Consider the following 27,507-nt stretch of genomic DNA (forward strand, 5'->3'; position numbering starts at 1 on the left):
TTTACAATAGAAGGTGATCCGTAAATGGCTTTAAATACATAAATTACATGTGTGCAGCTGACCTGTACTGTACTGACCTTATTGTTCCCATACAGTAGATGGGGACTTGATAGAAGCCTAGTGGCTTGATTTAATGGCACATTGTTAAGCATTATAAGCAATATATTTCCATACTTTTAACAGTTTCCCAAAAGGCTGACAAAGGACAGATATGCTTTTTTAATATTTGGTGGCATCTTTGTTGTCTCTCATAGCTCAATATGAACTCTGCTCCAACGTTCATGCATTTCCCTCCGAAAGGGAAGCCCAGGAGAGCTGACACATTTGACCTGCAGAGAATTGGATTCGCAGCAGAGCAGTTAGCTAAGTGGATAGCTGACAGAACTGATGTTCATGTAAGTCACTTGACAAAGTTAAGAGACTCACCCACACTTATCTTCATGTTCTGTGACAAACAGACCTTAGGAATTGGGGTTCCCTCTTCCCCACTACCTTCAAATGATACCCCCCCCCCATAAGAGTCCTCTACAAAATGTATTAAAATAATAAAAGTGCCAGCTGTGCTACTCTATCACTCTTTGGTAACTCCAGAGGGGAAAAAATTAACGATGTATTTCAATCTTGCTTTGGTAGCTAAAATATTAATCTGGCTGTCTCCTAGCAGAACATGAGGAATGATATTGTACCAATTAATTGATTAATGTGAGCACGTACTTGAAATATTTCTTATTGCTAGTAATAACTCCCAAGTCTAACACTGAGTAGTTGTTGATTTTTTAAAAAACAATGCTGTAGATGTACAATTGGTAAATATACTGAACAACTTTATTTAACTGCATGCAGGCATAGTGGGCAAGAACATTGTAGGAAAAGTATTTATCTAAAGGAAAAACTAGAAGACTCTTTAGAATTAACGAAGAATTAAAATCTTGACCGCTTCTTAGGGTTGATGCAAAGGGAACTTTTCAAGAAACTGGGGGATGTTTTTAGGTTCACTGCTCAAATGGGGCACAGCTCACCAGCACATTCTCTTGTGCAAACATCGCTAAAATGAATTGACGACTATAAGTTCCCTTTCATTTCATCAGGTCTAGTGCAGGAGAACCTTGCAGTGGAAATTCTTTCAAGTTATCTCCTGAGTTTAGAGCATCAGGCCCCTTTGCCAGGCTCTTCCACTTCGGTGTGCTGTTGCTGTGACTAGCATAAACTTGCTGCCATCTGAATGTGGTTTTGTAGTTGCCACTGAAGGTTTAGAGGAGGGGTAGCCAATCTGGTGTCCTCCAGGTGATTTGGAATACAGTTCCCGTTGGATCCAGCCCAGTGCTATTTTTCTAGAAAAAGTGGTGCTGGAACTCACCATGAACACCCCCCTTGTTCTCTTATAATGGCAATGGTGCCCACCTGAGAGGTGCTGGAACTGAGTTCCTCCTGAAAAAAACCCTGCCTCCAGCAAGCATGGTATCACCCACACACCGAAAAATGGGGGAAAAGCAGTTTTAATCTGCACTTGTGGCATTTTACTTGACTAGATGCATACAAGTTTAATTGTGAATGGCTGGCTCTGTTTAGTATGTAAATTCTGCATGCCTAGGTGTATGTCTACTTATACAGTGGTACCTCAGGTTAAGTACTTAATTCGTTCCAGAGGTCCGTACTTAACCTGAAACTGTTCTTAACCTGAAGCACCACTTTAGCTAATGGAGCCTCCTGCTGCTGCCGCGCCGCCGGAGCCCGATTTCTGTTCTCATCCTGAAGCAAAGTTCTTAACCTGAAGCAATATTTCTGGGTTAGCAGAGTCTGTAACCTGAAGCGTCTGTAACCTGAAGCATATGTAACCCGAAGTACCACTGAAAGCAGAAAACACATGACACGCTTTTTATTGTTTTACAGATCAGAGTGTTCAGGCCCCCAAACTATTCCGGTACCATTGCATTGGCTCTCCTGGTGTCGCTAGTCGGTGGCTTACTCTACTTGCGGCGAAACAACTTGGAGTTCATCTACAACAAGACTGGTTGGGCGATGGCAGCACTGGTAAGCCAACTTTACATTTTTTAAAAAAAAAACCTTTTCGAAGCTCAATTAATTTGATTGTTTATATAACAAGATTTCAAGTCCCATTCGCACTGTTAATGAGAGAGCACTGCATTAATAAATAGGTTAGCGAGAGACAGCATTGATTGTGAAATCATAACAGGAACAGCTGGGCCAAACCTCAAGGGCAGTAAACAGTGCTAGCATGCAATTAAGAGGTTGCCGATACCCTGGCTAATTGTAATTGGTTCCAGTGTTGGCAGAAGTTGGTTAAATTGACATCCCCCCCCCCCCCCAAGTTCAAAGGCATGAAGGTTACAACTCACAAGTTAACAGTTGCTCAGAACTGGGGGGTGGTAGGGTGGGTATACTTATGCAATTAAAGATACTGGTAATCACTGTTTTATCAGATATATAACATTAGTTTTAGTGACTGAAACGTAAGATAGAGCTGGGCTCCTTAAAAATTGGCATGGGAAAATATGAGCCACATGGCTGCAGCTAATGTTAGGTTCTTGTACCAAAGTTCTTTTCTATGACATCTTTGCTAGGTAAGAGCTTAGCTTTAGTGGGTGGGAGTACAGCTCCCTCATCTGAAATCTCAGTACTTGAATCCACTGTTGAAACACCTTCATTTATTGTTCAGCATCCGTTATAATGAATCTGTGTTGCATAGTTGTTTTCAGTCTTTTACTTGTGCTGTTGCTTTGTTGTTGTTTAAAAAAATCTCTGCACCCATGAGAACAAGGCAATTCTATTTTAAAACAAAGCTGTCACCACCACCACCCGCCATTGAAGTTTATGAACCTGACAGAATAATGGATCTGGGAGAACTCCCAAGTCCGAGAGTATTACTTATACTCCCACCTCCACATTGAGCTCTTCCTTTTATTGTTACTTCCTTCACATGTAAGTAACAATGCTGCTAACAGTGCATGGTTCAGTTGCTGAACTGTCATGAACCAGATTCAGGTAGGTAGCCATGTTGGTCTGACACAGTCAAAATAAATTAAAAAATTGTCCAGTAGCACCTTGGAGACCAAATAAGTTTGTTTTGTGTGCATGCAGTGTCTGAAGAAGTGTGCATGCACACGAAAGCTTATACCCAAAACAAATTTAGTTGGTCTCTAAGGTGCTACTAAAGGGATGCGGGTGGCACTGTGGGTTAAACCACAGAACCTAGGACTTGCCGATCAGAAGGTCGGCAGTTTGAATCCCCACAATGGGGTGAGCTCCCGTTGCTCAGTCCCTGCTCCTGCCAACCTAGCAGTTCGAAAGCATGTCAAAGTGCAAGTAGATAAATAGGTACCGCTCCGGCGGGAAGGTAAACGGCATTTCCGTGCACTGCTCTGGTTTGCCAGAAGCAGCTTAGTCATGCTGGCCACATGACCCGGAAGCTGTTCGCCGGCTGCCTTGGCCAATAAAGTGAGATGAGCGCTGCAACCCCAGAGTCGGCCACGACTGGACCTAATGGTCAGGGGTCCCTTTACCTAAGGCACTACTGCACAGTTTTTTTAATTATTTATTTTGTCATGAACCAGGATGCTAAGCTGTCGCCACTGGTAATAGTAATGGTAGGCTTTGGTCCTTGATAGTCGTTAACACATGCGTTGAACACAGGGACACCATATATACATTTGCTTTTTACTCTCATTTTACCATATAACTTGCCCCATGTTTGTTCAGTTTGGGGGCTTGTGTATACATGCATATATGTAAGCATGCATCATTAAAATATATTGTAAGCTGCCTTGACAAACATTGGTTTGAAAGGCAACGTATTATAAAATCTTAGAAATAAATTCAACATTTTTTTGTCCACCTTCTACAGCTCATGAGGTTGGCTCTTGCTTGCAAAAGCCAGAACTTATTTGTTAATACTTAAGATGCCACAGGAGTCTTTCCTCTATAACAGTGTTTCCCAACCTTTTTTGGGCAAAGGCACACTTGTTTGATGAAAAAAATATCGAGGCACACCACCATTACAGCCCCGTGATGTCAGCGCGCAGCGTCACGCCGGGAGGGACGCACAAAAGTGTAACTTTCAATTTTTTTCCCTCCCCCTTGCCGGGGAACCTCCAAGCTTTGGGGGGGGAGGAGGCAGCAAAGCGAGGGACTGAGGGACCCTAACCCTAACCCTAACCCTCACCAATCACCCGGGAAAGCATGCGAACAAGGAGCCCCCGTGTCCTGCTGCCGGCAGCGGACGGCACAAAGCGAGGAGGCCTGGACAAGGCAGCACGCTCCCCGCTCTCGCTGCATCGGGGCTTTTCTCCTCCAGGCCGCTTTCGAAGTCCCCTTCTCCGCTCCCAAGAGCCGGAGCCGCTGCTTCCAGGCCCTGTCCGAGCCCCGACTTGTGGCCTCACTTCGAGGAGCGCCTGTTGCTGGGGACGGGGCTGCATCCCCCTCAGCCGCCGCCTCGCTTCCTTCCTGGAGACCCGACGGCTCCCCCTCTCCCGCTCGCCCTCCTGCGCCCGCAGCAGACCGAGACCTCCCCGCCCCCGCCCGGCTCGGCCCTACCTGGGCGCCTCCAAGCCCGGCCGGCTCCGCGTCGCGCTCCACGCCAGGCAGCTGCAGCAGGGGCTGCGCGGGGGCGCGCGGCGGCCCGGCTGAGCGCGCCCCGGAGCCGCCGCGCCGTCGCTCGCGAGTCCCTCCGAGAGCCCGCAGGACTGACTCCGGAGTCGCGAGGCGGCGCGTCGCCCAGGGAAGGGGCGGCTTCCCACAAGCACGACGACCGAAAAGAGCCCAGCAGAGCGCGCGCCCAGGAGGACTTGGGGGGGCTCTGTAGGGCATCAGTGGCCCCCAGAATTCTGCCCGCCCCTCGCCCCATTTGATCCAGATTTACCCTCTGGGGAGAGCGAGCCCCGGCCCAGCAGGGGGCGCCCTCGCTCCGTCCTCCGGGAAGCAAACGCCCTCGCCCGCCTCCCTCCAGGCAACATCTCGCGGCACACCAGGCAACATCTCACGGCACACTACTGTGCCGCGGAACACCGGTTGGGAAACACTGCTCTATAAGATGTAGCTAAAATCACACTGCACAATAGCTCCTGAAGTCCTGCCTAAGTTTGTAGCTTTCCTACCCACAGGTACTCCTTTTGAATTCCCTGCAGAGCTGGGAAGATGGAAAGGAGCTGCTTAGTTATCTTTCTCCTCATCTTCCCCACCCCACATATATATGAGAGAAAATGCAGTTAAATTGTTTGACAAATTGTCTATTGAAGCAGATTTCCAATCTTGAACTCTTCCATAGTGGTATCTCCAAAGATAAGAGGTGGTGGTGATGATTTGTTGGTAGCTTTTAAAGATCTTTTATTCATGCAAAATCATATCTCTCTTTGGAAGGAACAGCTGCATTTAGCCATAAGAATATTAAGGTAGATATTTTCGCTTTAGAAACATTTCTGATTTCTTTCCCCCCTTACATTCTTAAATACCACCTGCTTCATTCGTTTCTCTGCCTTCTCCATCAAATGCCACCCACACCGTTTTACAGGTTACGGACTGCTAGCATGCCTTGTGTCCTGCAGAAAATACTTGTGAGATGCTTCCTTTGTTTTATCCCTTTATCCCTAGTCCATAAAGCTAAAATAAAATAATTATGAATCTGACGTGGGAGTTAAACCAGACAGTGGGCAGTACCTGTGTCATCTGAAATTGTTGTTGAATTCTTTTAAAGTGGAGAGGGGAAATAAAATTGCACTTTCTGCAGGAAGGAATGCTGAAATTTCTCCACTTGCTCCTGAGAAAAACTGCTTCCTCCCAGTTTGTTTTCTGGTGCCCAGGAGGAGGAATAAAATTGCTGATAAAAACAGATTTTCTGGGGTGTGAGGGAACAGAAGGTGAGGGAAATGTTCTCTGTCTACTCATCTGTGGCATTAATCTACATGACTCACATTCTGATATTCGGGGCATGCCACCATAATATATAGTTTGACCTATATATTTGGCTGCAAACTTGTCTGACTTGCAGGATGTAAATAACTATGAATCTCCATGCAGGGATATGGCAGTAGCCCAGCGGGATTTGTTACTTTTTGTCCTTGGCACAGAAGGCCAGCTGAACATTTTCCAAACTGCTTTGGAATCACCTGAAAAATAAATAAATCTCAAAACCAGTTTGCCATGTGGTTTGGTAGAGAGTGGAGTTAGGAAAACAATACCACAACCCCCTTGGAAACACAATACTGGTTTCATGGTCTTTTAGGAACAGAGTCCATCTAGCGCCATTGGGTCAATCTAGCTCATTACTTCTGAACCCAGCACTACCAGGACTTTCTGGGGATTGACTATGACACTTTGTATGAGCTCTGCCATTGAGCTACAAGACTCCTAATGTGATGAGGATCTTCTTGTACTGCCAGTGTACTCTTTCTTGGTGATATCAGCATTAGTCATACTCAGCATAGACCAAACGGAGATTAATGGAGATTATTTCAGTAGGTGTACTCCCAAGTACAATTTATCTGGTTATCACTTGCTCCCTCTCGCCTTCTTTTGCTGTTTCCCTACTTTCTGGGAATTTCCTCACAGAGGTTTCTGGGAGGACCTTTTCCCCCTGGATTTTTTGAATGGAGAAGGCAGCATCTCTTTTTAGATGTAGAACACGGTGCTGGATTGAGTAAGATTGCTCTCTTTGAAGCTTTGAAGATGTCTACAAATGTGTTCACCTGACCCTTTTGTCCCTTGCCCGGTACAGAATTGTGCAGGAAGAGGTGTTCCTGTCATCTTAAGTATTGTACCTATATCCTGTTAGAATAAATTGGGTAATGTTATCCATAGTTTTTGATTCCTTGGAGGAATCATGGGGTAGAATTAGTATGCTTGGAACGAAAAGTCATGTAATGATTTTAAGCATATACAGAGATGTTAGTAGAAAATAACCAATTGGACAGCAGTACTTCATTGAGCCTCAGTCCTAGGGGGTTCAGGAAATTCAAGAGTTTAATATAAAAAAGGAACAACAAAGAAAATCCAGTGTTCAATTCTATCTTGGTGTAGCAACTAAAACTCTGCTAAAATGGAGAGTGATTATATATTCCAAAACAGGAAGGAGGCGGATTATTAATTTGTGGAGCGAAGTACAAGATGCTATCCTTTTACCATATCCTTTTATTATGTCTTTATAATATGGAGTTGTGAGCCTGTAGATCCCATACTGTCATCTGAGACAGCTGAAATAATGACATGAATGGGGAGGTGGAGTTGAATACTTTAGAGGTAATATGAAAGAGATAACAATAAATTGAGCAGTAGTGGGTAAGCAAAGAAAACCCTGGGGAAAATGAGATAAAGAGCAGCTCCCTTTGTATGCCCAGATTTCTCTTACTTTCCACATACCCTGCTCCCCTAATCATCCATGCATGGATCTCAAGGACTCGTCTAAAGGTGTGAGTTTGCTTTTCCTCCAGGTTGTACATAACGCAAATAACCCATTAATGTTGTCCATTAGCTCCCGCCTTAATCATGTGCCAGCTTGTTCCTTATTAATAGATGATTCAGGTGGAGAGAAGAATATCTGGTCCAGTCTGTGAACTAGTTCAGGCAGGCAGGCAGTAGGTGTGCGGTTGTCAAAACCATTCCTAACTTGATTCATGTCAGTCAATAGTCAGCGCAGCTCGGAAGCTGCCGGCAGCCTCAAAAGGCTCTAAGCTGCATGTGGCTCCCTGCTGGACCTAGGATTAGCATATTTTTTTTTGTATTTTAGGCTTGCTAAACCTTAGGGAGAACAACACAATCATTAACTGGGCATTAAGATAGTTGAGAAGCCAAGTCCACTCCGTTTCTGTATCTATCGCTTGAGCAGTTGGTGCGCTTGCCCCCACATAGATAATTATAAGGAAGATAAAAGGAAGTTCCCCAGTGAGAGCTGGAGTTACCCCCCCCCCTGAAATCTGAGAGTATGGACGTCTGTCAAGCAGGGACTCCCCTTCCCATCTTTCATCCTTGTATGTTCATTAATTTTCAAGTTAAACCGCTTCACCAGCAAGACTGCAGTAGTAAAGCTGTGATATGGAGGGAAACAGAAAAATTTGGGACTAGCTGTAGGTTTGAGGCAGTCGCCATGCAAAGCGTTGGTCATTGTATAGTTCCCCTCTAACCCTACAGCTGCAGACTCACTGTCAGCAAACCCTGAGTCTGGGAAGCCGCCTGCAAGTTTAAATTTCCAACACCGCCCAAAGTGCCTAATTTAGCTGTGGCCGCAAAGGAAGAATGGGAACCAGTGTGCCATTGCTTGTTCCTTTGCAGTCCAAATGCTGCATTTTTTTGAACTTGGCATCCTTTTCTGTCCCCCTGCCTGGTTTTGCAGCCAAACCTTAATCACTTGACACTATATGATGGGAGGTGAATGACAAGTGGGTGGCCACGGCCACCTATCAAATTGGCCTGTGAAGTGTTGGTTACTTTCAGATCTGGCTTTCCAATTGGATCATTTAAGGATGACACAACTACTCTAGCTGACAACACCCCTCCTCAAATACTGGAGTTTGGTTTCCTCCCCCTCTCCCCACAAGTGAATTCATTAGAGACAGGCTGAATTCTTCATCCCACAAGCAAGCAATTCTATAAACTTAAAGCATTACCTTATTTTCCCCCCCGAGGAACTAATCTTTGAAGGCCCATTTTATTATTATTATTCATTTTTTTCCTATACCGCTTTATATTTTCTCTTTGCTTCCTGCCTTTACCTACCTTAAGTAATATCCTAACTTTAGTACAGTGTTACCTCAGGTTACATACGCTTCAGGATACATACGCTTCAGGTTACAGACTCTGCTAACCCAAAAATAGTACCTCGGGTTAAGAACTTTGCTTCAGGATGAGAACAGAAATCGTGCTCCGGCGGCACAGTGGCAGCAGGAGGCCCCATTAGATAAAGTGGTGCTTCAGGTTAAGAACAGTTTCAGGTTAAGAATGGACCTCCGGAACGAATTAAGTACGTAACCAGAGGTACCACTGTAATCTGTTTTGAAAATATACGCCGCTTGATTATTGGGATATATTTCCTGGGCATACAAACTTAAGAGCTCCCCCCTTTCTTTCTTTTGTTTGTTCTATTAATAGCATCTTTTTCTTTTTCTTTTTGCAGTGTGTCGTTTTCGCTATGACTTCTGGCCAGATGTGGAATCACATTCGTGGGCCCCCTTATGCTCATAAAAATCCTCAGAATGGGCAAGTGGTAAGTTCTCTTATTCTACCACTGTATAAAAAGAATGATGTCATCACAGGGGCCTATAAATTCAAGTTGCAGGGGAATAGGGTATGAAAATAAGTGACGATTATTTACCTTCGGGGCAGTTTTTTCAAAAGACTTGTGTCTAGTACATGCTTTTGATAACACATGAACTTAATGAAACTATTTTTTAGGAATGTGCAGTGAACATAAGCAAATGCTTCATCTGTAACCAAAGTTCATGTAAAATTGCTTCTACCAATTGTCTTCTAGCCATACCAGCAGATGGACAGACTGCATACTAATTATGGCTTTCCACTCTCCCTATAAATCTTTAGTGAGGTTTTAAACTTTTTTAGTATGTGTGTGCACACATGTTATACAAAGAGATGACAGGAGGCTTTATCTAAGGGTGAGCACCTTCTACAGTGTCAAGATTTTGGAAAGAAAATTGGACTACCAGCTTCATTCTAATCAGCTCATGTCATGAAGTTTTTCCAGCAGTTCAGTCCTATACTTATTTATGCATAGAGTGTCTGGAGAGGCTTTTGACCTGGTAAATATGTTTAGAAATGCAGCCTAGGTGTAGCAAATGTTAATTGCATGGGTTATTTGTTTGCAATTTATTTATTTGCAAAAAGGTCTATTAAAAAGAAAAAAACGGCAGCAAACTGTATAAAATAACAAAAATGCATTCATTTAAAAGTACAAAATATATTACAATTCAGTTGATCAGCTTCCTTGTTTGATTCAGTTGATCTAATAATAATAATAATAATAATAATAATAATAATAATAATAATAATAATAATTCATTAATAACCCACTCTGGGCGGCTTCCAAGACACAAAAACATAATAAAACATCAAACATTAATAGTAACAATCTGATCCAATATAAGAGTCACAATAACTTTAAAATAAACAACTTATATTAAACATAGCAACATTCAACAATCCATCAGAATCTAATAGTAAACATAGCTGCATCACCTCTCAGGGAAAGCCTTGGTGAATAATTGGGTTTTAAGCAGCTGCCTGTTTAACAATGCTTTATCTGCCTGGCTTTTATGCGCCTGGCTTTTATGTGCATTGATGCACATTCCAGATGGCAGGTGCTGCCACACTAAAAGCCTTGGTTTTAGTGGACACGAGACTAATCTCAGGAGCGAACACCCTTCTAAGAGTGACTGTCCCAAGGCTTGGTGACCTGGAAAGTATAGATAAGGTAAGGCTTTCTCAGAGGTAGCCTGGTCTCAAGTTCTTTGAGACTTTGCATTCGAGTATCAAGACCTTAAGCATGTTGTAAACATTAGCATATGTGGTTATGGAAGATGGAAGTAGCTTGTTGTTTATGCTTCACATAGTCTGTGCTACTCTTACTTCTTTTAGAAATGTTCAGCCCCTTTTCAGAACATCACCTGTTTCATCAAACAGTGTGTGATAACTGGAAAACACAGAAAGCTGAATATACACTTTTGTTATAACTGTCTCCCTCAGTGGTGAGAGCTAGTTTTGTTTCATCAAACATAGTAATTTAAAAGAAGACATACAAAATTAATTGGTTTGCAGGGCTCTTCCTTTGCCTTGTCCTGCATTTTGGAACCTCTCTAAAAGTATCTCCTGAATCAAACTGAGCAGGAAGCTGTGATGAAGAAGGAGTAGGTTCTGGTTAAAGTGAAGTGAAGTGTCGCTAGGATGGAGGGTTTAAAAGATACTGGGAAACATTGTAAATAGATTTGCATAACTTAGTGGATGATCCCTTGGTTCAGCTGTTGTAAATTCTTCATCATTTGTAATGAATCAAGTCCCAGGAGGTGCGTTCTATCTGCATAATGATAATCATGCTTTTGACTTCAAAGGGTGATTTGAATCTCAGATGGCTCTTGGGATTTTGTTTTCTGTGTTGGGTGTATAGACATGGTTTTTAGAGTGTAATCCTCTTTGAACTTCCTGCTGGGATACAGAAGCGGAAGAAAAGAAGTAAGACTGATATGAAAGATAGTAAGAGAAACTGTCACAGGAAAACAAATGTCAGGGCTTTGACATAAAGACCTCCATTTCACCTTGTTTCCCACCAAACACAGAAGGTCTGAGATGGGCTGCATTCTTGAATTGTTCTTTGAAGAAAGCAAAAAGTATTATATTTTTTAGGGGGGGAAATCCACAAGTCATTGAGTTGGTAGTTTACAAAAATGGGATCTGTCCCTCCCCCTTCCTGCGAGCTGAACTTCCCACCATTTTCATGCATTCTCATTACTGTTTAATGAAGAATAATTTGCTTAGTCTTGCAAGAGGAAATCCATTCTTAATTTTCTTTGATACCTCATATCTTAATTAGAGTAAGAAAAAAAAGTGATGGACTGAATTTGATGACTGATCTACTTGGTGACGGGAGGATAGTTGCTGATGGATGGCATAAAATGACACATTTGGTCTGGCAGCTTTGTTATGCAGAACTTTGACGAAGGAAGTAATAAATAACTGTGTCACTAAAACACTGTGTTTAGAACAGCTCAGAATTTTTCATTACTCCATTTCAGTATTTAATTTATGATGCCTTTTATATGGAGTGACAGAAAGGTGAGAAATAGCAGAGAGCAGACAACTGATGCTAACAATTAAATGAGGGTTTGTGTGTGTGTGTTTAATAAAATGTAAGTTTTTATAGATTCGGTTTGGATTCTCTGTCCCGGAGGAGGAATTTAAGGAGACCTATTTTCATTACTTTCTGCCTTTTTCTCGACATCTTATGATGTGTTGTCAGTCCTCTAATAGTGATAGTCTTTTGCTTAGGCGCTGTTCCTTCTGGGAGACATTGAAGGGTGGCTGGCACAGTTCATGTTCATATGTTAATTGTCATCACTGTCCAGAAGCAGCCCAGTGTATAAGAGCTATCCCTCTCATAGCATCTCCCAGAGAGGCAGCCATGCTCATCTATTGCAGCAGAAGCGGCAAATGGCCCTTCAAGCTAGGTAGGGGTGAAGTGAAACTCGTAGCAATTCTAAAGCCATTTCTTTATTTTATTTTTTGACATTTTAAAGGATTTCTTAACCTTCCGCTGGGGTTAAGGTGGGGCTTTTTTGATACTGTAAACAATGTGATTTTCTCAGGTTGCTCTAACTGAAAAAAAAGACAAACTTCTCAGAATAATTTTAAATAACAGATTTTATTTTCAAGCACCATAAAGTCTAGCACACGCTATTGCCCTCCTGTATTCTCCTTACAAGCGCCAACATTTGTAGCACAGAAATTGCAGTTCAGCATCACTGAGTTTCAAATGCTTAGTAATTCAGCTAGAGCATAAAACAGTAAGTATGCCATCATTTTGGCGTTTGGGCTTAGAAACTATCCCCTCTGTTCTGTTCTTTGTGTGTGTGTGTTCTGGAGGGCAATGGAGATGAAGGCCGTGGTGGTAAAGAGCAGTCACAATTCTTCCTTTGGGGTGCTTTTGCCTGTGGCAACTAGGTTAAATTTGCCAGGGGACTCCAGAAAATAGCCACAAAGTCTGGAATTAGAAAACATTCCATTTTAAAATGTCCAGAAATTATCAAGTACGTATAGAAAAAAAAGAACTTAAGCCCTGTGTGCCTGGTGATTCACCGGAACATTCTACTGATTGATGCAAGCCAGAATATTTTCATGAACATTGGTGCACAAAGCAAGAATGGGAGTGCGAAGGAGGAGCCTCAGTGCTTGCCCGTGACTTTGTAAATCATTGTTTATGAAACCACGGAGAGTCATCCAAATACGGCAATGTTGAGCCTTTACAGGGGTAATAACATTTCAAATTCAATTTGTTAACAATGGAAGAACAATAAGTGCCAAAATTCAAATATTTGCAATGCTCTGAATGTGGGGAAAGCTGGTATATGTGCGACAAAGTGCTTCAGTTTTAATTACTGCCTAAGCTTATTATATTTCTGTAGGATTCACAGCATCCCCAGAAGTAAAGGCACGGTTGCATAAAATTACGTATCCAATGTTAGGCCTACTCAGAGTAAACCTATTGAAATTAATGGACATGTGTGCCTTAAGTTCATTAATTTTAGTAGTTCTACTCTAACTTAGTTGGATACAGCCCATTCAGAGAAAGTGTGTAGCTCCAGATAAAAAAAATAGGCTAGATAAAGTGCAAGGAAACAATTTTTCACTTGCATTAAATATCCAGTTAACTAATGAGGACATTCTGGACATTATCAACTATGACAAATGGTTGACAATCCAGCTCTGTTAGTAGAATGCTTTGAATGTTGGAGGGAAAACTTCCATTCTCTGTCAAGGGCAATAAGAAAGCCATAATGATGTGTGGTTGAAGGTCATAAAGTTTAATGAAATAACATCTCACTGGAACAAAGTCTGAGTATGCCTGTTCTAAGGGGACAAAATAAATTACGGTGACTTTTCCATTTACAAAATAAATAAATAATTAAAAGTACATAAAACGGTCCATTCATTTGGAAAACTTCAAAATGCACAGTCGATCTTTTATTTCTGCCCTTTCTATTTCCCTAGCTGAAATTATTTAACATTTGTGAAATATAATTTTGTGTCTCTGTTTAAAGTCAAAGTTCTTGAAGTCTTTTGTGCTGTGTGTGCAGAATATCAGGGGTGGTGGCAGGGCAGATCTAACACAGAGTTAGCTTTCCCTTATATTCTGGAGTGGCCTGTATTTCAAAGATATTGTTGCTTGAGAATTGCTCTAGGAAAAGAAAAGTAGAGACCACGTCTTTGTAAATTCTTGTATCAAAGAAAAAGAAGCATGTTTATCCATCTATTATTTATTTGGTGCTTGTTTATGCTCCTACTAGAAATGTCGCTTCTGGTATTGGATTCTGTAAAATACAGTAATGCTGTTCTCATTCATCTGATAAACTGGGAAGCTAGTATAAGGTGAAAATGGTTAAATTAGTTGCACCATTATAGTTAATGAGACTTCTCTTGCCAAGATAGTCTGTTATGCACTTGTTCCATTATAAATTCATGCATTACAAGTGAGCCTTGCTAAATTAGCTTGCACCTTGACTTTCAGCTTGTTAAAACAATGCTACAATATATGGAACATTTTGGGCTTTATTTTGCCAGAAAAGCTAGCAGTTGCAACACTTGCATTCCATAAAAATTGCTAGTTTGTAAGCGAAACATCCAATTTATCAAGCTTGACCTTGTTTTCATCTCTACCACTGATATATATCTGCTTCCTAAGCTACACTACCACCCCCCCTCCCAACTATCACTAAGTTCTTGTATGGATCCCTTGACTGAGAAGATTCAAAGCATGCTAGCTGTGAGCATGAGAATGGAAAAATCTTGGTTATATTGTTATATCCTGTTTACAGGGAATGAATTGGAATCTTAACTGGGCTAGTCCAGTCCTTCAGGAATGCATAAAGTAGATATATGTGCACTGACCTAAAGTTGCAGCGGGAGGAAACTGATTTATGTTGGAAGCAAAGTATAGTCCAGTGGATTGAGTTGGCCATTGTGTCAGGCAGCACTCTAGAATCAAGTCTCTATATAATTTCCTATTTCTATAACATTGTATTTTTGCAATAAAAAAGATATAGGTCACTAGAGAAATTGTCTTTTGTATTCTTTCTGTTCTTTCGCTACTGCATAAAAGGTGGCATTTGCTCTTTATTTCCTTTAATGAAATATTAACATTCCAATTTAATTTTGTTAATGTGAAAGTTTATGTACCCTATAAATTCTGCAGCTGATGTCGTCTCTTCTAAATGAGAGAACGTTAATTTCTTGCTGAGGCATATCTGGTGGGCTTCAACGTTCTCCAAAGTAATAAAATATGGTTTTCAGAATGAAATATCTCTCTGATGTTGAGCTACTTTGAAGTCAATGAAGTGGTGGCTTGTGTTCAGTTTACTGGTAGAGGATACAGTGGTACCTCTGGTTGTGAACAGGATCCATTCTGGAGCCCCATTCGCAACATGAGCAGAACGCACTCCGCATCTGCGCGTGCGCAGGCCGCGATTCGCCGCTTCTGCGCATGCACGTGATGTCATTTTGAGCGTTTACGAATGTGCGAGCGGCGTAACCCTTTCTGGTACATCCGGGTCGCTGCAGGATGCAACCTGAAAAGATTTAACCTGAAGCAAACGTAACAAGAGGTATGACTGTATTGTTCCCACAAGCAAGCATGATATATCCTCTTGGTGTCAAATCATGTCATAAACAAGGGGTTGCCAACATTGTGTTCATCAGAACCAGTGTGCCTCTCAGTCTCTGATGATGCAATTTTGGAATGTTCTTTTGAGAGAGGCCATTTTCCATCTGATGGCTACCTCCTTTTCATGAACAATGGGCATACTGTTGTGCCAGGGTTGTATGGTTTGGGTATGGTTTGGGGGGCTTTTAATGCTACTGTTTTGATAGTCTAATGGTTTTTTTACTATTGCTTTGTTTTTTTAACTTTGTAATCTAACTTGGGATTCTGCGTGATCTGAAAGAATAGAATCTTACTACTATAAATGTACAGATCTTCAGACTAAATGGTGATCAAGCAGTTTCCCGTTTTCTCAGCATCTATTCTGGGTGGCTCTCGTTTAGGCAGGTTTTGAAATCTGCTGCATTCTGAAAGTCAGTTCACAATATATTAATGTTAACTTAATATGTGTCTTTTCAGAATTGTTATAAAAATTAAGTATGGTTTAAGTCATTAAGAAGGAAAAGAAAATGTTGACTTTGCAAGGTCATAGTCAGCATTACTGCATGGATTTCTTTTGCTTAATCCTATAGTGTGCCCCATGGCATTTGTCTAGCTATCTACTTTAGTGCAAGTGTAATAGAAAAAAACCTCAAAAAAGGCTTTAAAGGAGATAATCAGTTATTACATTCCTTCAACATAATTGTTCCATGGTCACCAAGATTCTTGTTTTTTGCACTTGGTGTATACATAGTATCACTGGGGGGAAAGGAAATGTTCTCTAGGGTGCATTAAAACCTTAGTGTTCTGCGCCAGCATTTTAACAGACAATGTCTGAGTGTGAGATTTGTCTTTCTAGCATTCACATACTTGTTTTCTCTCGCACACACTTGCACACTCTTGAATACATATTTCATTTTTTGTGTGAACTGGATTGTACACTGAGAGCCGAAGGCCATTTCCGCCATTGTAGCAACACATTCTGCAGCTGCCGTGGTCATGGAAACTGTTGTAGGTAGTTTTCATATCCAAGCCCATTTGCAAAGAGTTTTCTCTATGCAAATCCACACAGGAGAGAAATTACATGAAGAAAAAAATGATTGGCCATTTCCCATGAGTGAATTGAACCTTGGAATATGTTGCTTTGTGGGGTCCCGGCCTGAAATGGACGAATCATCCTAATTATCTCAATGCTTTGGATGAAAATAATGTTGGCTATTTCTGTCACATTTCTAAAAGTCTGAGGCTTCTGTTATGGTTAAAACTGTCAGAGACTGGCGGTAACCCCAGAATTTCATCGAATCTGTGGCCAGTATTGATGATGCCCAGATGAAGTATAAATTGAGGCTACTTTGAGGCTACTTTGATCAAAAACTATACAGCATTTCTTTAAAGAGCATGAATCTTTTTAGATGCATAATGAAACATGGAATCAAATTGGGTTGCTTCGTCCTTAGATATTCTCTTTATAAAAATACCATTTAAGTCAACTTTTGAAAAAGATATATTCTCAGTTGTAATGTTTCCTCTGTTCATTTTGAAAATGCACGTTTGCTTATTCTTCATGCTTTTGTTATCACTGGGTAAGGTCTGGCAAAAGAGATGAGAGCAGATTCAAGTGAATAGAGGTTGCATTTTAATTCCATCAAAACGAAGCGAATTTCTCCCCCAGAACATTCATGTCTGATAGGGTACATCACACAGTATTAAAAGTACTAGTTTTACACAAGACAATTAAAAGAATAACCTTCAAACTTTCTCTGCGACTTTCGGTCTCTTATCATTCATAGAAATGTCAGAATCATAATGCATGTACTCATGAAGATTTTGAACTGTGAATAGAGGAGGCTTCCTTTTGAGGTTATATTTGCTGGAATAGAAAAGATAACAGCATTATCAGTGTTTTTTTAGTGTAACCAATTTCTCATTGCATAAACTGAAATGGACTTAATGTGGTTCAAATATTAGTTGAGTGATAATATTGGACTTGTGATATAAAGTCAGGACATTGCTTTTAGATGAGGTGCAACTCAAATAGAATTGTAAGGTTTGGGGGAGTTAACTTTCATTGTTTGGGTATTTTAAGCCTTATTTGAACATGCATGCTGCATAAACATTTGCCTCACTCAAAGACCTAGTCCACTTATGTATGTTGATCTCTCATAAATTTCAGCATCAAGTGATAAGTTGCATGGGTTTAAAATCTGATCATTTTATCTCTGTTTTATTCCTGAAATGTTTTTGTATGATGGGTTGGTCAGTTGATTGACTGCATGTCACTCAAAGAACAGTTGCTGAGTGAGTACAAAATACACAAAATTATTAAATGTGTGAATGGCCCATCACTGATAGAATTTTAATACCTTCCCACATTATATTATGTAGAGCTGACCCCAAATACCCTGGTTTTGGTACCTCATTTGCATTTGTGTGTGTGTTTTTATGTCTCTTTAGGAGCAGTTTATTTTTTAACATATTTTTATTAAAGATTTCTTGGTTTACTAAAGTATGTGCAATGTCTTTTTTTTTCAAGTTACATTTTCTACAGATCAGTTTCATTTGTTGAAACATTACAGTACAGTGGTACCTCAGGTTACATATGCTTCAGGTTACAGACGCTTCAGGTTACAGACTCCGCTAACCCCGAAATAGTACCTCGGGTTAAGAACTTTGCTTCAGGATGAGAACAGAAATCGTGTGGCAGCAGCGCGGCAGCAGTGGGAAGCCCCATTAGCCCCCAAGTGGTGTCTCAGTTTCAGGTTAAGAACAGACCTCCGGAACGAATTAAGTACATAACCAAAGGTACCACTGTAGTGTTACATTAGGAAGAAAAGGGGGAAAGAGGTGGAGGGGGCCATGGTGCGTAGGGGTGGGGTCAGGTGGCGATGTTTCTATTTTACTTAATGTATGTGTGGGGTTTTGTGTCAGCGTTGCTTGTGCAGGTTCTCTTTACTATTCACTTGTGTTCCTTTGGTGGTTAGAGAGGTTGGGGTTGGCCTAGGCTGTGATTGTTTGTTTGTGATTGGCTGTGGTTGGTGAACTTATTGTATTGTTCTTTGGGGTATTGCAAAGGCTGGGATGGCTGCTGGCAGGACCGCCAAACCTGGTGACAGTGTTGAAAAAGAGGAAGCAGGCCAAAGTGCAAACTTCATCTCCTCCCTTCTTCTGCCCCACTCCTGCTTTGGGCAGAAAAAAGTGTCATTAAATATAGAGGAATCAAGAAATCAATGTGCACCCATAAACCAGGCCCAAAAAGAAACTGTTAGGATAGAATTGGGCTATAGTCTCCGGGTGTTTTCAGCCTGAGGTCCACTTTCTCTTCTTGGCAAGTCATATGGTAGTGGTGAGTGGTTCCAGAGGCAAAAGTGGGTGGAACAACAACTGTAATTTTTACCTTTTTACAGTAGGCTAGTTTCTACACACATTCACACACCCATCTTTTACCCTCCATCCAGATACAGTGGTACCTCAGGTTAAGTACTTAATTCGTTCCAGAGGTCTGTACTTAACCTGAAACTGTTCTTAACCTGAAGCACCACTTTAACTAATGGGGCCTCCTGCTGCTGCCACACCGCTGGAGCACGATTTCTGTTCTCATCCTGAAGCAAAGTTCTTAACCCGAGGTACTATTTTTGGGTTAGCGGAGTCTGTAACCTGAAACGTATGTAACTTGAAGCGTATGTAACCCGAGGTACCACTGTAAGCAAGAGGCATTATCAGAGTTCAGTGCACAAACAAGTCAGGGAAAGAGACGCTGAAGGAGGGTGCAAAGCAGGGGAAGTGAGGGTGTGGCCTAAGGAGAAGGGGTGTGGCCTGGGAAAATTCCAAGGGCCCAAATAGAGAGACCTGGAGGGGTTGCATTTGGCTCCCGGGCTGAAGGTTTCCCACCCTTGCTGTCAGGGGCTCAGGAGCAGAGGCACAGGAAAGGGAGGAGGTAGAGACCGAGGGGGAGGAATCCGAGGGAGATGTTAGCGATGACAGCCGTCCGAGGTCTCTGAGTCTCTCCAGCGAATCGGAGGATTCACAGAAAGGGGCTCCCGTGGTCAGAGCAAGGGGGTTGCCAAGGGGAACACCCCAGGAAGAAGGGGCCAGAGGGGACTCAGAGAGCAGCAGTTGGAAATCGGGACCAGCTTCTCCACCAAAGAGCAGTAGGGGGGAGGAGTCCCAGGTATCGGCATCAGGCAGCTCTCCGTCAGCGGAAGGACATGAGTCAGGATTGGCCACGCCTGCATCAGAGAGCGAGGAAACGGTCGAAAGGAAGGTCAAAGACAGGGCGCGCGCGCCAAGTTCAAACGTACAAGAGGGTGGCGCAGTGAGCAGCCCGGATAGGGAGCCAGGTCCTAAAGCCCGCCGAAGGGAGGGGGAAGAGTCAGAGGGGTCCGCGTCCGAAGCGTCCAGGAAGGAAGGGACCCCGGGGGGTAGTAGGACCCAGAGGCGGAAGGAGAGACAGAAGAGGTGGAGTAAGGTTAGAGTCTTAAGCTGGTGTACAGGGGGCGGAGAGTCAGACGGAGCTTCGCCGGTCTAGTCTCTAGACGTAGAGACGCACGCTAGGGTTTGAAAATGGATACTATACTTCAATAAAGACTTTTGTACATTACCGCTGGCTAGCGTTGGTCCTCTGTGAGCTGGGACCTGGAGGCAGTCTCTGACACTTGCTACCATCATTCCCTTTGCGTTGAGAATCGGGGTGATTGCCAGCTCCTTCCTTCATGGCTACAATATCACAGTTTTCAGGATCTTCTAGTTGAAGCTGTGGCAGTTAAAACAGTACCAAGCCAGTATCCATTTGTCCCTACTATATAGTATGAAGAGGTTGATGCGATCAATGTAGCTTTCTGCATTCATACAGTCAATTTTGATGCTTTTATTGATAAATTATTCAGACCTTATCGTTTCCCAGTAACCTGTAAGGGTATATGCAAAGAGCACATTGATGGTTTGTGCTTGTGTCCTTGGTTCAGCTAGTAGATATATTTTTTTAAAGGCCTCAAAGTATTCTCTGTGTGGCTAAATCTAAGAGCATTCAGTAATTTTAATTCACTTTAAGGCAGAAGCTTGATGGATACACACTTTCCTCCAGTTTTATTACACCAACTCCTGTACTGTTGCTAACCTTGGCCTAAGCATGATTAATGCAGAAAGGAGCAGAATGAAAATCTTTTTCATACTTCAGATTGCCATGTGCTTTGTGGGATAAAAATGTAGCCCCAACTTCAAATTAAAAGCCTTAAAGGGAATACAATGTGAGAGGCTTCTGTTAAATGCTTAAATAAATGAAATGTCCAAGGCCAGGACCTGTTTCCAGAAAGAGAAAAGTAAGGGGAATGTGTTGTGAGAGGGAGGATTATTGGTTTGTTTTTGTTCTTATTTTTGTCTTTTGTGTCTTTTATATTGTAATTTTATGTTGAGATCTATGGATAAAGGGTGATGCACAAATAATAACAGCAACAGCAAACAACAACAATAACAATAACCATAATAATAGAAGCATATCAGAATGGTCTGACATCTGCAATATTTAAGCAGTTAGCTTTGCATTTCACTCCCTGAAATTTCTAAAAGTTGCTTTCTCCTTGGCAGCCTTGCTACATTTTGAGTTCGGGAACAATATATTTTCAGAGTGAACAAACAGATATGATATTTCTCAGCATGGGAAACCATGCAAATATAAAGCGAGTGGTGCTGTATACTCCCCCCCCCCCATACCAACCTTCACCTTAACTCAAATTCAAAGTGCAGGTGTTGACCTTTAAAGCCCTAAACGGCCTCGGCCCAGTATACCTGAAGGAGCGTCTCCACCCCCATCGTTCTGCCCGGACGCTGAGGTCCAGTGCCGAGGGCCTTCTGGCGGTTCCCTCATTGCGAGAAGCAAAGCTACAGGGAACCAGGCAGAGGCCCTTCTCGGTAGTGGCACCCGCCCTGTGGAACGCCCTCCCATCAGATGTCAAAACGATAAATAACTACCTGACATTCAGAAGACATCTTAAGGCAGCCATGTTCAGGGAAGTTTTTAATCTGTGATATTTTACTGTATCTTTGGTTTCTATGGAAGCCGCCCAGAGTGGCTGGGGAAACCCAGCCAGATGGGCGGGGTACAAATAATAAATTATTATTATTATTATTATTATTATTATTATTATTATTATTATTATTATTAACTAGAGGCAATGGAAAAGGCAGGGGAGGTCAGCCAGCAACACCCATAGCATAGTTGCAAGGCCTGATAGCTGCTATAAATTTCTGCTACATCTTGAAAGCTGAGAATCGTGGGGAATTAAGGTATTACGGAGATGATATTATACTGCAGTGTTATCAGGACCTAGGGGTTTGATATGAAATGTAGATTAATCTCCTGGTTGTCTAAGGGATGACAGGGGAATTATTCCAGTTGTTCCATATGATTTCCAGAGTGAATAAAGGTGATGCTGACGCTCCCATCTTTAAGAGCCGTGTTGATGAATCATGCCTGCAGGGATTCATAGCATTCTAAAAAAAGGTAAAGGGCCCCCTGACCATTAGGTCCAGTCATGGACGACTCTGGGGTTGCGGCTCTCATTTCGCTTTACTGGCCGAGGGAGCCGGCGTACAGCTTCTGGGTCACGTGGCCAGTATGACTAAGCCGCTTCTGGCTAACCAGAGCAGCACACGGAAACACTTGTTTACCTTCCCACTGGAGTGGTTCCTATTTATCTACTAGCACTTTGACGTGCTTTCGAACTGCTAGGTGAGCAGGAGCAGGGATCGAGCAACGGGAGCTCACCCCGTTGTGGGGATTTGAACCTTCTGATTGGAAAGCCCTAGGCTCCGTGGTTTAGACCATAGCGCCACCTGCATCCCTGATAGCATTCTAGCTGGCCTCTAATCTGCAAATTATTATCATTGCAAGATGGCTGGAAGATGGTGGGAGATTCATTGGCAGTGCTGGGGGAGAGCGGGTGTGACGTAGGAGACTCTTAAAGGGAAAGTGAGGAGAATTTGAGAAGGCATTTACCCCTTGGAAGTTGAAAGGTTTGTATGCATCATACGCACACATGAACAAGATGACCATATAAACCCCATTCCTTCACATGGTTGAATATAGCTGCACTTGTGTATGCTGTCTCTTGGGAAATATTAATTTAGCTATTCTGCATAGCTGTGCTACATGATAATAAACCCTACGTATCAATATTTAGATGTTATGGAGTTTTAAATCATCAAAATAGGGGCTTATTGCAACAAAATGACCGTATAATGAGTTGAGCATAAATTTGAACAGAATAGTAAAACTCACTTGTACTGCTAGAAAATCGGTCACATCCTTTATGATTTAAATTTTAATATGTTAAGTGTTTATGTAGTTATGTGCCTAAAATAATTGGCACAATAAAATGTCTCATCCTATAAAGCTTTTACCCTCATAAACCTTATTCACACTAGTAGTTCCATTAACTCTAATAAATATGTATATATATTTATAGTCACAGCAGTAGCACTCTGCTCACACTTAGAGCGTGTTCATTGTCTATTTTCAGATACCCATAATTGGCCTCAAATAGTTTGGATGGAAATAATCTGTGACACAAGCCTGTTTTCGGACTGAGAGTGGGGAGGATATTTTAATGGAAATGGCTGAGAAACTGCCGAGTTTTAAGGCAGAGATGAAGTGTTACTGTCTGCAACTGAAATGGAAGGGTTTCATTAGTTGCTAGAAGACGCCAGAACTCCTTCAAAGCAGAAGATGACAATTTCTCCAGGATACACTATGTTCACTATTTATTTACGGAAAATATTTGTAGGCTGCCTTTCAAGGGAATGCCCTCTCAAGAAGATCCATAGATGCTACTTTGACATAGCAGATTTCTGTGAACTTTTAAGAGACAGGATTTCAGCACCGTAGGCCTAAACAATGTCAGTATGAAAGCCTTAGATGAAGGAGCCAAGCTTAATTCATTGCAGGCTTCCATGGCTGTGGGGCCACCACAAAAAGGCCCTGTCTCTCATGCCTGCCAGATTAAGTGATCTGATCGGCAGACACACAGGCAGGACTTCATCTTCTGCATTATTATTGGGGAAGCCATGTTATAATGTTACAGAGCATTAAATAAACTCCCTGGGACACCTAGTAACCTCCCCTGCCCTAAGCTGTATCTTTACTTTGTGAGGCCCTTTCACAGAGTAGCCAACATTGCTCAAGGGTGTCATAACCCAAAAACTAAAGCTTTCGGCAGAATGGCATAAGTGCCTTCAGCTGAATCATAGTTTATTGGAGGGGAAATCCAAAAGACGTGCCTTAGTGAGCTTAAACAGGTACAGAACACAGAGAGAGAGACATAAAGTAAAGAGGAATATAACTGGTAAAGCAGGATTAATCCTGCTGCCTCTATTTATGCTATGCATATTTATATTCTACTTTATCCCACTGACTCTGAATAAGCAAGAGTTGAGAATGTAATTAGCTTTATTTATATATAAGTACTGCCAACAGAAACTGTCTAGATAAATAGACTAACTAGGAGGAAATCCGAAGTCGTGTGGGCTGGAGAGATGTGTGAAAGGAGCGGAAGTTTTTATTAATAGCTTTTAAATACAATTTTAAATTGATTCTTGATAGCGTTAGTACAATTTGTGGGATTTCTTTTTTTAACTAGGTGTTGCACAAATGCACACACAAAGGCCCTCCACAATCTTATTGATGGAAACTGCCGCCACACATGGACATAACATATAAATAATATACTGAAAACTGGAGGAGAATGCTAAAAAAATAATTGTATACGGAGTAGGTGAAATATGAGACTTGAGGAATTGTTTTAAAAAGTGAGGGGGAGAGAGATTCAATTAAACTAATGTCAGCTGGTAAAGAGTTCTATAAATAAGAAGCAATCAGAGCCAAAGCTCAGGATACAAAATAGCTGGAGAGATGTCAGCTCTAGCAAACAACAAAGAACTTGGAAGAATGCAAAAAGCAAGAAGGAGAATATAAAGTACTCAGAGATGAAAGATAAGCAGGAGTTGGCGAATGGATACATTTGAAGGGAACTAACAGTCTTAAATTGAGTGCAAAAAAGGAAAGGTTACCGGTGAAAAGACATCAAAAGCTAATAAATATGAGCATGCTGGCCTGTAACTAAGGGTAGAGCCTTAATTTTGAGGGCTGTGTTGTGAGCTCTGAAGGGTCAGCGCGTCACATGACCCCTTTCCGAAAGCACCTCATAACACATCTCCCAACAAACTGCCCCCAAACACAGGGGCTTTAAAAATGTGCCTTTAAAACCACAGTGAACAGCCTCACAAGACTCGGTGCATTGCATTTGTGTGCTATTTAATTAATTAATAAGGGTATACCCTGCTTCTCAGGAGTGGGGGGAACCCAGCCACCACCACCTTAAACTCCCCTTGCCAAATTTTTAAAAATCCAAAAGACAAATGACCAGAACATACAACACATCAAAATGCAGAACAAAGCAGAAAAATTCTGCTTGAAGCGAGACACAGACACAACAATACATGCCTTTTTAAGAAATAAATGCTAGTATTGTGGGGCTAGCATATAGTGGGACACGGGTGGTGCTGTGGGTAAAACCTCAGTGCCTAGGACTTGCCGATCGCATGGTCGGCGGTTCGAATCCCTGCGGCGGGGTGCGCTCCCGTCGTTCGGTCCCAGCGCCTGCCAACCTAGCAGTTCGAAAGCACCCCCAGGTGCAAGTAGATAAATAGGGACCCCTTACCAGCGGGAAGGTAAATGGCGTCCCGTGTGCTGCGCTGGCTCGCCAGATGCAGCTTGTCACGCTGGCCACGTGACCTGGAAGTGTCTGCGGACAGCGCTGGCTCCCGGCCTATAGAGTGAGATGAGCGCACAACCCTAGAGTCTGGCAAGACTCTAGTACGGGCAGGGGTAACTTTACCTTTTATTGTGGGGATACCACTGAAAAGTCCCTGTCTTCTTCTCTACAATCTGATGGACCTTGACAGCAGATCAGAGAGCAGGGGTTCAGTTGCTGATCGCAAGGTCTGGGATGGTTTGTATGGGTCCAAGTGATCTTCCAGTGAATGGTCCCAAACGATTCAAGTTTTTAAAGCAGGGATGGGAAACCTGTGGCCTTCCAGACAGCGTTGGACTACAGGTCCAATCATCCATGAGAAAAAATGATTCCCAGTCTTTCTGGACTACAAATCCCATCATCCCATGCCAGGAATAACTTCTAACCAATTAGTTTGCATAATTTCACAGATCATTGTTATTTTTAGCTATTCCAAATATATCAAGGGTTACCATAGCACTCTTTGTGCATGAGGACTGGGTATCTAACAATTGGATGAGGAAGCATTCCAGAAATCTAGGTGTTTTCTTTCAAACCCAATAGTTGCACACCTCTGTGGTCTGCTCTGAATTTAGAAGCTCTGAGAAATTCATATCAACATCTGTCTTCATGCCAAGCGAGCCTTGCCAAGAGAGTAACAAGAATAATCCCATTTAGCCAGGGGGCTGGCTGGCAGCTTTTCCAGTGGTTTAGTTTGAAGCCGAGCAGTGTGAAGCAGAATGTGATATATGAAACGTCACAAGGGAAAATTCTAGATCAAAAGCATCACAAAAGAAAATAGGGGATAGGTGCAACTCAATATACATAGAACTTCAGTAATTAAATTCAAATAAACCATAGTGCTACAGAAATAATTCGGATCCCTTAGGAGTTTCTGAATGCTAAATAAATGTTATGCAAGTTTCAGTAATTCTGAGAGGGAAAACAAAATAACTTAGGACATTAAAACTTCCCCATTAATGATTTGAACTTTGGAAAATGATGGGACTTTAATACAGTGGTACTTCGGGTTAAGTACTTAATTCGTTCCGGAGATCCGTACTTAACCTGAAACTGTTCCTAACCTGAAGCACCACTTTAGCTAATGGGGCCTCCTGCTGATGCTGAGCCGCCAGAGCACGATTTCTGTTCTCATCCTGAAGCAAAGTTCTTAACCTGAAGCACTATTTTTGGGTTAGCTGAGTCTGTAACCTGAAGCATATGTAACCTGAAGCATATGTAACCCGAGGTACCACTGTATTTAGGGGCAATAGAGATGCCAGCCCTTTTTATAGAAAGGGTTTATAGAAATGGTTGACCAGAAGGACACTGAAGGAATATTGACTGCTCTTTGCAGCTTTAGTCAAATGTACCTTTCAGTTACAACATGGTGGGTTTGGAGACATTGTTGGGTATTATCCTGGGTTTTTTTGTTTTGTTTCAAAAATTAATGAGCAGGGACATTTTTTCTATAAATTTATTGTTTTGACATTTATAATGACCTCTTGAGATATAGGTCACCTTTGTACGCAATATTATGTCCCTTATTATTTTTCAGGTCATTGTGCAATGCTAGATGGTTTTATTGCTGTCCAGTGTCGACTGATGCACATTGGAGCAGCAGTTAGAAGGTTTAGAATAGGCTGTAGATCTACTAATTAGATATCTTCTTTTAGATAACAGTTTGTTTTGCAATCCTGCCCATTACACAAAAACACATGTATTTAAATCCCAACATTTGGTTAAAAATGTGAAGATGGAAGCTGTGACCCTGCTTACTCTGCTCAACAACTCCCTGTTATTCCCCACACATTAATTCCCCACATCTTCCCCATCCTCATCCTATGCTACTACTAAGCTGGTATTGGCAAACCTAGACAGCGTCTTAAAAAGCAGAGACATCACCTTGCCAACAAAGGTCCGTATAGTTAAAGCCATGGTTTTCCCAGTAGTGATGTATGGAAGTGAGAGCTGGACCATCAAGAAGGCTGATCGCCGAAGAATTGATGCTTTTGAATTATGGTGCTGGAGGAGACTCTTGAGAGTCCCATGGACTGCAAGAAGATCAAACGCATCCATTCTTAAGGAAATCAGCCCTGAGTGCTCACTGGAAGGACAGATCCTGAAGCTGAGGCTCCAATACTTCTGTGGCCACCTTATGAGAAGAGAAGACTCCCTGGAAAAGACCCTGATGTTGGGAAAGATTGAGGGCACAAGAAGAAGGGGACGACAGAGGACGAGATGGTTGGACTGTGTTCTCGAAGCTACAAACATGAGTCTGACCAAACTGCAGGAGGCAGTGGAAGACAGGAGTGCCTGGCGTGCTCTGGTCCATGGGGTCACGAAGAGTCGGACACGACTAAA

General features: G+C 42.2%; 1 protein-coding gene across 1 annotated transcript in view; it reads left to right on the plus strand.

Moving 5' to 3' along the window:
* Positions 1 to 27,507, plus strand: part of TUSC3 (tumor suppressor candidate 3) — a 128,339-nt gene that overhangs the window by 60,524 nt on the left and 40,308 nt on the right. The window contains exons 4-6 of the mRNA XM_028743697.2: positions 255 to 395; positions 1,891 to 2,031; positions 9,119 to 9,208. Coding sequence (XP_028599530.2) covers positions 255 to 395; positions 1,891 to 2,031; positions 9,119 to 9,208 — 372 coding nt within the window. The remainder of the gene's footprint in view (positions 1 to 254; positions 396 to 1,890; positions 2,032 to 9,118; positions 9,209 to 27,507) is intronic.

The sequence above is a fragment of the Podarcis muralis genome, chromosome 9 (assembly GCF_964188315.1).
Source record: "Podarcis muralis chromosome 9, rPodMur119.hap1.1, whole genome shotgun sequence".
Classification (NCBI taxonomy): Eukaryota; Metazoa; Chordata; class Lepidosauria; order Squamata; family Lacertidae; genus Podarcis; species Podarcis muralis.